This window comes from Gymnoscopelus microlampas (genome assembly GCF_963454915.1).
Source record: "Gymnoscopelus microlampas genome assembly, chromosome: 3".
In the NCBI taxonomy this organism is placed as follows: Eukaryota; Metazoa; Chordata; class Actinopteri; order Myctophiformes; family Myctophidae; genus Gymnoscopelus; species Gymnoscopelus microlampas.
This window is the reverse complement of record NC_139940.1, coordinates 13,812,186-13,824,720: the sequence shown is the minus strand read 5'-3', so window position 1 is coordinate 13,824,720 and position 12,535 is coordinate 13,812,186. Positions and strand designations below refer to the sequence as shown.

Here is a 12,535-nt window from a genome sequence, read left to right as displayed (position 1 = left end):
ATCGTGCGCTTGTATAGGGCTAAGAGATTGGTTGAATAGTTTAATTGATATTAATTTATTAGTGCCATTAAATGTCCCCATCCGCTTTAATGGAAAAGTGCAAAAACTCAAATTCAAGTATTTTTTTCTCAGAAACCGTAAGAGCTAGAGTTATCAGATTTGGAGGGATAATTCATAATATTGTCCGAAATTATTGAAAAAAATATCACACCATTCGGCCTCATGGTGGCGCTATAACAGCCCCCTTTACGTTTTGGCCCGTAACTCTTGAACCGTAGGTCCGAAAATCAAAATTTCTTTTCACCTGGATTCCTTGGGTCACTACGCATCTCCCCATATAGGCCACGCCCATTTGCGTCAGGATAGATTTTTTGATATTGATTTATTTCTGCATTAAATTTCCCCATCCACTTTAATGGGAATTGCAAAAACTCCCATTCAAGTATTTTTTTCTCGGAAACCGTAAGGGCTACAGTTACAAGATTTGGAGGGGAGGTTAATAGTTTTTTGAAAAATTATTAAGAAAATAATCACACCAGTCGGCCACATGGTGGCGCTATAACAGCCCCCTTTACCTTTTGGCCTATAACTCTTGAACCGTAGGTCGTAAAATCAAAATGTCTTTTTCCCTGGATTCCTTGGGTCACGACGCATCTTCCCATATAGGCCACGCCCATTTGCGTCAGGATAGATTTTCCGCCATTTTGAATTTTCTTCAAAACACACTTTTTGCTCCTTTTCCTTCAATTTTTTTCCAAATCTCACACAAATCGGTACACGTGATCTATGGACCCATGCGATAAACCTATCCAAGCGGAATTTTGATAGTCCGTACCGTCCGTCCGTAAATGGCTTCCAAAGTTAGCGGGAGGGGCCCGTTTGACCAAAAATGCCATAAATCACGAACGAAACGTCCGGTCAATCCCAAATTTCAATCACATGTCGAGGGTGGTATACTAAACCAATCCCCAAAAGCATTTCTACTTTGATCCATAGGGGGCGCCACGAATGCTCGAAATGTAACCGTTTGATGCAAAAACCTTATTTTGGGGGGATCGATCCTCTCAAAATGAAACGCAAGCCATCTCAGGAGTGACGACACAATGTAATTGGCGCAGCCTCCGACGTTATTCCTCCCAGCGTATTCCTCGAGTCCCGGCGGCCGCGACCCGCGACCGGCGTCGGCGCAACCACACTCTGCAATTTCCCCGGAATTGCGACGCGTCTAGTTATTATTATTATCATAATAAATTACTTTTGATGTTCACCTGGATGAAATGCCTTGAAATGTTTTACTTAAAGGGGAATTTTGGACCACGGTTTTCTTACATTTTCTATGATGTTATGATGAATGGTACAGTAGAAAAATGTCATAACTCCATCCCGGGTCCGCCACAGCTTAAAATGTGCGCCAATAGGCCTAAACGGAAGTCTCGTTACTAGACGAGATTGAAATCTCGAGATTGAAATCTCGTCTAGCGAGACTTCCGTTTTTTTTGTTATTTTTTTTTTAAAGGGGCTACACCATGAATTGAAAAAATATATATTATATATAAATATTGCCCCCTAATACGTTTTAAACAGGTTGGAAGCCTAAAAAACATCCAGATATTTTTTCTCACAATCTGACTGTCTGTCATTCCAAGCTTTTTCAGCTGCAATACCAAAACGTCCTATTGGGCAGGGGGGAGCTACTGAGCAATTCTGTCTGGCCATCATCAATGCAAAATCAGGGCAAGTGACATCACTTGCCCTGCCATTCTGAAATGGCCTGTTCAGACACGCCCATTCAGGAAATCCATGAAATGAACATGAATGACTGAATGTTTAAAAAAAATATTTTTTTGGGTACAAGAGACAAACCTAAAAAAAAATGAAATTCATGGTGTAGCCCCTTTAAGTCGCACTTTTGATGCACATGTCAGTGGATTATTGATGGTTATCACAATCTATAGAAATAATCATATTTATGTTATGATAATCAATATTGATAGTGTAACCCCTTTCTGTCTGTTTCAGCCATTCTTGTGTATTCCTATACATTTCCCATGACACATTTGTGGGCAAGCATCAACTTGGCATGACCATATACGGTCTATGGCCACCACAAAACCTGATTCATATTTTCAGACATGAAAATACATATTCATTTGGGGGCCCTTGACATGAAGAAGTTTGAGATCCCCTAGGTGAATACGATATGGGGATACATTTGTGATAAATGTCATTGGCTTACTCTCCACATAATTATGTATGTTTACATGGGGGATGAAGCCCTGAGTGACAGTGATAGTGGCATTGTAATTTCACCCAAATATATACTTTGATATTACTATGCTCTCCTCAGTAGCTAGTTAACACTGTCAGCTACGGAGCATTGACCAAATGTGTATACAACTCACTAAAGTCTCTTTCTTGCAATTAAATACTGTAGTTTATTGAAACAAGTTGCGTTCTTCTTGTCACTTTCAGGTTTTTGATTCAGGGGCAGTATGAAGCTAATATACATTTTGTAGATGCCTTCATACTAAATATTACCAATTAACACATTATAATGTATTTATTTGTAAGAAATATACAGCATTCTACAGTATGAAGTTAAGCTATTACAAATATAGTTCAGTTTTCAGTTTGAATGTGTGTTGGTTTAGTGTGATTACCATAACACTGTATACAACAGCACCACCCTGTGCTGAATTGTGGCCACTAACCTAATGGAAATAGTCACCCCTTTCTCATCTTTATCAAGGATGCCAATAATTCTGTAAGTGATGGTTCCCATCAGTCATTTTTATATTCAATATTTAGCTCACTCTTCTATGCAGAGGAACAAGTTGTGAGTCTTTTAACTGATATTTTTTATTTAGAGTGACCTACAATCACCATGATAAATTTCAACAGTAGATCATAGTGCATCAACAGAGAAAAGCTATGCAGACTAGCTATGATTGTAGATTGTGGGTATACACAATGGCAAATTGGCAATAGAGAACATTTTAAATGTATTGAGAAAAATTACATATTGTATTTTAGCTGATTATTTTACCAAGAGTGACAGAGTTGCATCCTTGAAGAAAATGCTCAATTCCAAACATTACAGCAGCCACCCTGTTACCTGTGTTTTGCAGGTAACAGGGTGGTGTACATAATAGTAAGCATTACTATTACTATACAGTACAGTAGAAGAGCTTAAATATTAGGATAAAGTCAAGGCTAGCTGCAGGATCCTAGTAGGGGGGGGCCATAGCTGAATGGTTAGTGAGCCCGCTTAGGGAGCCAGAGGCCCTGGTTGCCCCAGGTTCGATTCCAGGCCAGGTCAGCATATGTGTCGATGAAATGAAATTTGTCCCTGAGCAAGACTCTTAACCCCTAATTGCTCACAGGTTCTCATTGGAAACAAGACCGCAAGGACTTTCATGAACGACCTGTTAAAAGGAATTATCCTTATCCTAGAAGAGTTCCATAAGAGCTTTATTTATGAAGTTTGCTGAAGGAGTGAGTAGCAGTAATGTTTCTGTAAGTTGATCTGTAGTGTAAAATGCTCAATTTTAAACCGGTTCAGCAGCAAATATCTATAACTATAACCAGAGTGAGACCTGCAAACGTTAATTCACCATATAAAAAACAAGACGGGGCAAGACACCTATGCCGACATGTCACAACAGTCTGTTGGTTAGGCAGTTATAGCTGGCATTCCTTGGGTATAGTGGAGGTCTGGCCAACATTGGGTGAGGTAATGAAAATGTTACAGGTTATTGTTTCATTATTTTACCTTTATTAGAAAAGGGCCACAGAGACTGATGCCTATGTATAATGTCTTGCATTGCAGTACATTCACTGTCTACTGCTTCTGTTTATGCTATGAGTATAATGTAGAACTTACGCAAAAACAAATTTCACCCACTGATTTACACTTGAAAAGCTGTGATGTGACAAATAAATCAGATTCTACTGCAGTTGTAGTTTTGACTGGAATATGTTTGTAATAAAAAATGAATAAGCTGATTGAAAATGTACATGAAGCACATGCATGAGCCTCCTCTTACAACTGCTACCATTATTGTGAATGATCCCCTGAGCAACTAACTACTCAGTGGCCAGTGAGGCCAGGGCTACCCCCTGGTGTGAAATGTGTGTAACTGCATCAATGTGATTCAAACAACTGTAGCCATCTAGTCAAATATTTCAGCTAAAAAAGGCAAAAAAAAAAAACATGCCTGAGTGGATCTAATAAATCCTATTTATGAAGTAAATCTCACTGCTCGCACTACACACACAAGGAAAACAAAGGCAGTGCAAAGCAATCAAGTAAAAAACAGACCATCACAGACAATGGTCTTCAGGCCTTTAAACGCAGAGTTCATAGACATTTCCTGACCACCCCTCAGAGTTGAGTTGCAGTGAACCGTATTATTGGCCAAATGGATATACTATCTGACTTGACTATTGTACACAATTACAACCCCCCCCCCCCCCCCAAAAAACAACATCATTAAGCCCTGTTTTCTTTTAAGAATTGCTGATCTTCAAGCTCACAATGCCTGCTACACTACGCTACGCATTGTGAGCTTGTAGGCTATTTTTGTTATGTTTGGCCATTTTTTGAATAGTTGTATTTGTGGTTATTTTTGGCCTATAATGACATTCCCAAAATAGGGATGTTTCAAATGTCTAAGAACTTGATGCTTCTAGAGATAAATGCATAGCTTCATAGCAGAAACTAAATGAGGTAGATGAGGTAAAGTGGACAAGATATTATTCATCTCATGTCCACTTTTTATTACTGTGGTTATAATACCTAAATCCTAAATCCTTATTAAAACATCTCGTTCTGCATTAGTTTAAGCCTCGACATAACATTAACATGCATAACGTCAATACTGTATACGTCATTAACCAGCTTAATTGAAGTGTACTGCTTCTTGTCCAACTGTGCTAGTGCTCAAAAGTGGTAGGGGATTTGTTTTTTAAACACTGCCACTCGCTGGACAAAATGTATATCGTCACCCATCTAGTTGAAGCCGGGTCAATTAAGGGCACTCCTCTCATGTTGGTTATAGATACCAAGAATAGGACAGAGGCATAATAACTAACAAATCAGAATATGTGTAGCGTGTAGTGTCATGGGGCTCTGACATTAAGGGTTAATACAGACATTCTCACAACCATTTTGGTAAGTGTTGTTAAAAAAAACGCATCTGCAATGCTTGTACAGTAGGTTGGCTATTTTTGGTGCACGACAAAGTATGATAATGTGACAGCAGCACAAGTTCATGGTTCAAGGGCCATATCAGTCTGAAGCACTTTCGCTAGATGGTGCTTAGTTGTGACATCACTAATGAATCCTAGGTCTTTATTCTAGGTTGGAATGAAAACTTGCCTTTGTCTTCTTAACACTGGCTACCACCGACATGAATAGTGCCAATGTACAAGGTGAATGCGACCACACATTTGCACAGTTATTGAAACAGCAAAGTGTATGTTTTATATTTTAATAACTTATCTGGACCTTGGTACAGAGAAAAGTACAAGACGGAACAAAAAAAACATAGGTCTTACATGGTGCCAGATAAACAATGTGCGTTGTTTTATTTCTTGTATTTTAAGAGTTGTAACGTTAAGACTGAACGTTAACGGTTAACAGAATGGTTTCATGGTTTATAAATGTCCTTAGGCACTCCACAGTCATCACAATAGGCTGCACAAAACGGTCTGAAGTGGACCTTCTCGGTAGCCGACATCAGTTGGCCATTTTAGATCTTCCCAGGGAAATTTCCGTCCGCAATCTGATCGTCCCACTTTTGAACCTAGAGGATGCATTTGAAAGAGATTAGCTTTCTCAGAAAATAATATATACCTTGTGAACTCAAGCATACCTATTCTGGGACAAACACTTGGCAGAAATAGCTGATCTACAAGCTCGCAACACAATGGATGTCCAAGTATAAGTGAATTAGGGCTCATAATTAATGCATGTAAACTTCTACCAGCAATGTATCAAAGAGTTTTATTCATAGGTGGGGGTGTAGGTTAACCACTGAAACCCTACTATATAACTTGGGTCCCCCAGGGCTCTATAACTTTGCCCACTAGTTTTTTCCTTCTAAACCAAATGTCTTCACCTAAATTAGCCGATGGTTGCAACATTGTGCTTTAGGGACGGCTGGGGTTCATGTGGTTAACACACCTGAGAACCACATTCTATATAGAGCAGCTCCACAGAAATGTGCCTTGCACAAAACTTAAAGCACACAAATGGCATTTAAGGGAAGGGAGCACACATTTAAACCAATGAGCTACAATATCACCCCTTTAAAAACATATGGCCCATCCAACCTAGAGTTTGCTGATTAAATGGAGAACACACATGATACAGCCCAAAATACAAAGGCAAGCCAGAACAGACTGCTGGCACGGTAACAGCTATGTGTACCGTTGTGTCAAGTTGAGGTCTGACCAAGCCTGCAGTTTGTCTGCAGATGAATGATTTATAGAGCATCAATACAAACACTGCTCATACTTTAGGCCACTAAACACCTTTGGGGAGAGTGTTGTTTGAAATATCTTGCAAATATAATATTTTCTTTCAGACCTTGTCCTTCAGGATGGTGAAGTAGGCACATGATGTGTAGGAAAACAAACCATAGCCAAGTAAAACGCATAAGGGAATATCCCAACAAATGCCTTAGTCAAACATGAACACTGCTCACAATAAGATCTCAGACAAAGCACTGCGGAGTTATCGCCTGAGTGTGCCAGCTTAATGGAGTAGTTCACCCAAAAAACGACTTATTTTCTATCAATTGCACACCCTATGAAGCCTTGAATTCATGGATTTTTTTTAACGTTTTTGACGCATTCCTGGGCCAATAATTTGATTACCGGCGGAAAGATGTCAATGTATCCGGTAGGAGACTCTTTGTGTCTCGGAAATACACCCAGTCATCAAATTATTGGCTTAGGAATGCAACAAAAAATAAAAGAAAATTGAATGAATTCAAGGCTTCATGGGGTGTGTAATTGATGAAAGTAGTAGTCATTTTTTGGGTGAACTACTACTTTAATGTCCTCCAACTAGAGGCCTATAGTTGTTTTAACTAACCATTTCATGTCAATTGATGCCCAACTGGCCCATCACTGGGTGAATGTCCATCCAGGCTATGGAATGTAGCCGTTCTGTTCTGGCTGTTCTGTTAAACTGTTCTAAAACCATAGTCTTGTTTGGAAATATAACGGCATAATGGGACCTCCACACCAACCACTGTAACGATGTGGTTTTAAAAAACGTTCTAACTCAAGTAGATGACTACAGAATCCATACCACAATATAACGACTTGCGCTTGATTGTGGACGGCCCTTTATTGTGTATAATATTATAGATCACCCATCCCTAATGTCAATAGTGGACAGGCTGATAAGCTGCAGTTGCAGAGGATCTATGGTGAACAGCAGGTTGGTGAATACATACCCAGCTCATGGGACAGAGGCTCTTGTAGACTCTCTGGTACCACTCACATGGAGCCGTTTCCTGGCCTTTAGCCTCCAATGCCTTATTGCACCGGTGGAAGTCTGGAGCGGAGAGAGAAAACATCTTAAGGATACTGGCCATTTCATAAGACATCACATCCAATAGCAACAAACATATTAGATCAGATGAACAGAATGTTAAGCCCAGCCAACACTGATCAAAGTCCAATATGAGGTAATAAGTATTGGGAGGGATTTATCGGACCACATGAACAAAGTGGCCCATGACGCTGACGTGACATATTGCTGTTTTAACTATACATAATAACCATCTAAGGCTGTCAGGGGTACCAGTGATGAGCCTTGCAGTTGCAGATTGGGCAAAGGTAATGTTAAATAATAGTCAATGAATGTTAAGAGTTGTTGTGTAGCTTTTGAAATCCTATAGTTTACAGTAAGTTGTTATGCTTCGTAAATGCATTTCTCTCACTGTTTCAGAGAAATCATGTACACCACCTTAAAAAAAGCATATGAGAGCTAACATCAACAAAAAGAGAAAGGGCTCAGACTCCCTCCTCCAGCAGCCAGGCCACATTAGTGACCACCACCTGGACTGTGTCTCAGAGGTGCATTGACAAAGCCGTCATGAAGTATGTGGTCCAAGGGCCGCTCTGTGTTATTGAACAAGAACCGTTTATTGTGTGTTGTGTGAAGAACACGGCTGACCCTGCACTCCAAGATTGTCGATGCCTCCAAGGCGGTGACTCAGGCCATGCCCAAGAGGGGAATTGACTAAATCACCACCACCAACTGCTGGTCTGTCAGAAGACAGAACTTCATTGTCCTAACTACCCACTGAATTGACCGTGAAAGTAAAATTAGCCCCAGGCTGTGAACAACTGGTTGTCTCAAGCGAGCATAAACAATGTACATACTAGATAGATGCGGCATTGGCCACTGGGATCGTACGGCATTGGCCACTGGATCGTACATCAACGTTGCTACCATCGACACATTTGACAGGGGCAACTTGCCATAACTCCACTGCTAGAAACATGCCTGAGCTGTATACAATGGTGTTTGGTATGAAAACCCACATTTTTATTTAACCAAGTATCCAAACCAGTGGATGGACGAACCAGATGGATGAACCAGTGGATGTCACCAGCATTGATGATTTCATCATCAGCTCACATGTGCATGGACATCTGCATGTGACCATGCATACTTTATGCAGACAAGTACACTGACTGCACTATTAAAGTTTTTTTTTCTGGTTGAGGAGAGGTTGAGAGAGAGATCCGTCACAACCCGCTGCACTATGACAATAACAGAGGCGTTCATATGCAGTTATGTTAAGCGATACAACAAGCAGAGCTGATTTTAAAAAAGACAACGCTTTGCTGAAGGAATGTATTAGCTTCTGGGTTTTCAGAGTAATCTAACAGGAACGCAAAGACATAACGCAACAGAGTTAACTGCTTAGACGGTAGACCTCTTCTCTTGGCCTCTTGCCATGATGAAGTCCTTCATGCCGGCAAGAAGGTCATTAGGTTCTGTCTTGTATTGAATTTGAACACGTGCACGTCTACAGACACAAAATGTTAGTATAATCACAAAACCCTGTACATGTCGACGAACCCTCGCAGCCACACGGACATGCATAGCATAATCAGGCCCTATGCCTCAATTCTACCTGCTGCAACTAGTCAAATGTCAGAATGAATGTGGTCTTTTTAGTTGCGTGTATCATTTTGACAAGGAGTGACATCTCTCAGTGACAGTAAGTGTATGTCTCAGTGACAGTAAGTGTATGTGGAAATAACTAATAATGAAAGAACTACCAGCAATATCCTCATGCAGGTAGTTCTGTATACTTTTATAATGTTTAAGTATAACAACATTAATGCCCTCCTCACCCAGGTAGTTCTGGAAGCAGTTGCGGGTCTGGTTGACGTTGGGGAATCGGGCATCAAAGGGCGCCGTCCTGTAGTTCTTGATCTTCTGTTCAATGTTATCGGCCATCTTTACCTTTTATAGGTCCAACTAAACCTTAAAAATCAACCCTGCAACGAAAAGCAGGTCGTTAAGTATTCACGTTTCCAACAAGACACCTTTATTCAATTCGATTAGATTAGGTTAGATTAGATCAGCCTCAGCAAAACACAGCAAGGGTAAAGACAGCAGACGCACCTGTCATCTGACCTGAAATGACACCTACTATGGCACGGTTGTGTTTGCTAATGTTAGCTACCCATGCTACATCAAAGTCACATTAATGGAATGGAATGACATTCATCTCATTACTATGTCCTAAACGGATACTAGATAGATATCCAGTCACGCAGATAAACTAGGTAAACAGGCTATAAGTAACAGATAGGCTGACAGACATGTTAGCTGACATGTTAGCTGACTGCTGGCTTGTTAACTTCCTAACTTGGTTTAGGTTGCATTGGTGAGTTTGCTAACGCGGCTAAGCTAGCATGTGGTACATTTGACCATAAAACTAAACAACTAAACCAACTCCTAGCCATTCCATCTTTTCCGGCGTACTTGAATCAACAACATAAAGCCACAAATCACCAGGTTTTCAAGCAAGAAGTGTAATTTTGAAGTAGTTGTCGACGACCAACCTTGAGCGCTGAGCTGTTTACTAGATGTGTCCTTATAACAGGAAAGATGCCCTTCTGCGTGTTGCCAGATTGTGTGAGAGAAATAAGCAACTGGTCTAGGAAAACAAGCCCAAAGAAGCAACTTAGGTCACATGATGAGCACTTGAAACCGTCGCATAGATCTGCTATTTTCAAAATATCTTGCACTAAAATGTGGAATATTTTTTTGGAAACATTCTAACAACACAAATGCTCCCTGGCACAAGACATTTTCATGAAAATATTTGAGAACCACTAGTTTAATTATTATTTAAAACATTTGGAAGCAAGCAAGCAGGTTTTTTTTTTGCTTGTTTCTAAAGTGTACTTACTTATATTTACAGCAACTTTACAGAAAAAGAAGCCCAAAGTCGCTTATAATAAGCCGACATGGCAACGCTGGTACTTCTCCCTGCACTTTACGGCAGACTGGACGCAGCGAGGGCGTACTGCTGCCCCCCACAGTTTGTTTTGGGAATTACACACGATCGTGGGAAGACATGGGATTGTGTGTGTGTGTGTGTGTGTGTGTGTGTGTGTGTGTGTGTGTGTGTGTGTGTGTGTGTGTGTGTGTGTGTGTGTGTGTGTGTGTGTGTGTGTGTGTGTGCGTGTGCGTGTGCGTGTGCGTGTTCACAAGATCACAATGCGTCGCGATGCAACGCATTGTGAGCTTGTAGATCGGCTATTTTCAAAATATTTGTATACATTTGAAAACTTATGAAATGGGACATTCTGCATATTTTTTTTTTTTTACTTTTGTGACTTTTCTGACTTCATTTAAATTTTCAAGCCTTAATTTGACAGTGACAGTGGAGAGAGACTGGAAGTGGCATGAGAGAGATTGGGAAGGGCAGCAAGGGGCCTCGGGTCGGATTCGAACCCAGGCCGGTTGTGCAAGGACTGAGCCTGGTATGTGCTCCACCAGGTGAGCCCTTCATTTGTGTATTTCTGTTCAAACTGTGTTTTGTTATTGCAGAAATCAAGCAAAGTGTGGCCTGTTATCATAAAATAAATATGCATTATTTATTTATTTAATGAATAATTAATTTAAGCAAATGAAGCCTAACAAAGTCAAACTATATACCTCTGATTACAGTATAGCCTACCCTACAATAAACCAAAATTGTACTCATGGAATTAAATGTCTCATGTCACATGTGATTCAATTTACAACTTATTACGCATTTAGCAGGTCCCTTTTCCAGACCAACTTACAAGTGTAAGATCAGAGTAAATAGTGTGAACACTAATCAACAAACAACAGGACAATAGTCACATAAGTAAAGTGCAAATAGAAAAATTGACTGCTACAAAGTAACTAGGACACCCGGTTAACAACAAACCTATGGTATTTGCCTAAACACCATGCCATCTAAATAACGTATGATTTGTAGCATTTGTGGACAAGCAAACAACATACGCTTATTTAAATAGCATACATAGCATTCTATTATCAGTACAGTGTGCAATGCATAATATTAATTATGTGAACTAGTAACCAACATACATCTAACATCTGCATACTGTAGCATAATTAGCATCTATCAAAAAATAAATAAACAGTCAATAAGTGGTACAAGGTGAGAGAAGTGGGGTGAGGTAGAGTCTGAGATTCGTTTTCAGACTGTGGTGGTCTGCAGTCCTGACTGATGGAGGGGGCGAGGGGGGTGGGGGGTCATTGCACAGCTTCATTCTCATACATTCTCATACATTTTCTTGCTCAACAGATCCCATACCCAGAAAGGACTACTGTACTTGTCTGGAAATGGATATGGAATGGTTTTTCATCCGCAGTCCAAAAGCAAACAGAACAACGAAACTCCATGACGCAAAGGAGTGTTCACAGTGTCGTGCGACAACCTCTGTCTGTCGAGGTCCTTGAGTTGACTCAGGCCTATTACAGGTACAATGTGTGTTTTGGAACCAATATGCGCCACTTGGAAATCAGACATCCAGATTTATGTGTCTTGTTCACTACCTCATCATCATGTACAGTAAGGCTACGTATGTGTGGTCAACACTCCACACAGTTATGTTCAGTTGTGCTGTCACTGTGAACCTGTGTGGAGCATAATGGGTTGACTTAATATGTTGTGCTTTCGTGAAGTTTCTCAAGCCTTATGTCTTCTGATATCCAACCATTTAATTGTCCGATAGATGCAGACATCGTAATTTGTCGACAATAGAGGACATATCTGGCGGCCACGAGATTCCCAACTTGATTCAGACAGGTTATGACTGAGGCCAGGTTAGACAGGACTTGTCTCCCCAGACCAGACAGATTGATTGAGTGTGTCACAGAGGAGTGGGAGACAGTTGGGTCCACCGCATGAGGGTAACGTCTATATCACTGTTTCCCAAACACTGGGTCGGGACCCATTTGTGGTTCGCGGACAAATTTTTATGGGTCACG

General features: G+C 40.5%; 1 protein-coding gene across 2 annotated transcripts; it reads right to left on the bottom strand.

Moving 5' to 3' along the window:
- Nucleotides 1-5,478: 5,478 nt before the first annotated feature.
- Nucleotides 5,479-10,172, bottom strand: cox6b2 (cytochrome c oxidase subunit 6B2). Of its 2 annotated transcripts, none has more exons than XM_084053557.1 (4): nucleotides 10,105-10,172; nucleotides 9,388-9,534; nucleotides 7,470-7,570; nucleotides 5,479-5,807 (listed from the first exon to the last, which is right to left on the bottom strand). In XM_084053557.1, exons 2-4 carry the CDS (start codon nucleotides 9,491-9,493, stop codon nucleotides 5,754-5,756), a joined length of 261 nt encoding a protein of 86 aa, XP_083909683.1. In that variant the 5' UTR covers nucleotides 9,494-9,534; nucleotides 10,105-10,172; the 3' UTR covers nucleotides 5,479-5,753. The 2 variants fall into 2 exon arrangements, with proteins under 2 accessions (XP_083909683.1, XP_083909684.1); XM_084053558.1 differs by having other exon boundaries at nucleotides 10,055-10,115.
- Between the last annotated feature and the right edge of the window lie 2,363 nt (nucleotides 10,173-12,535).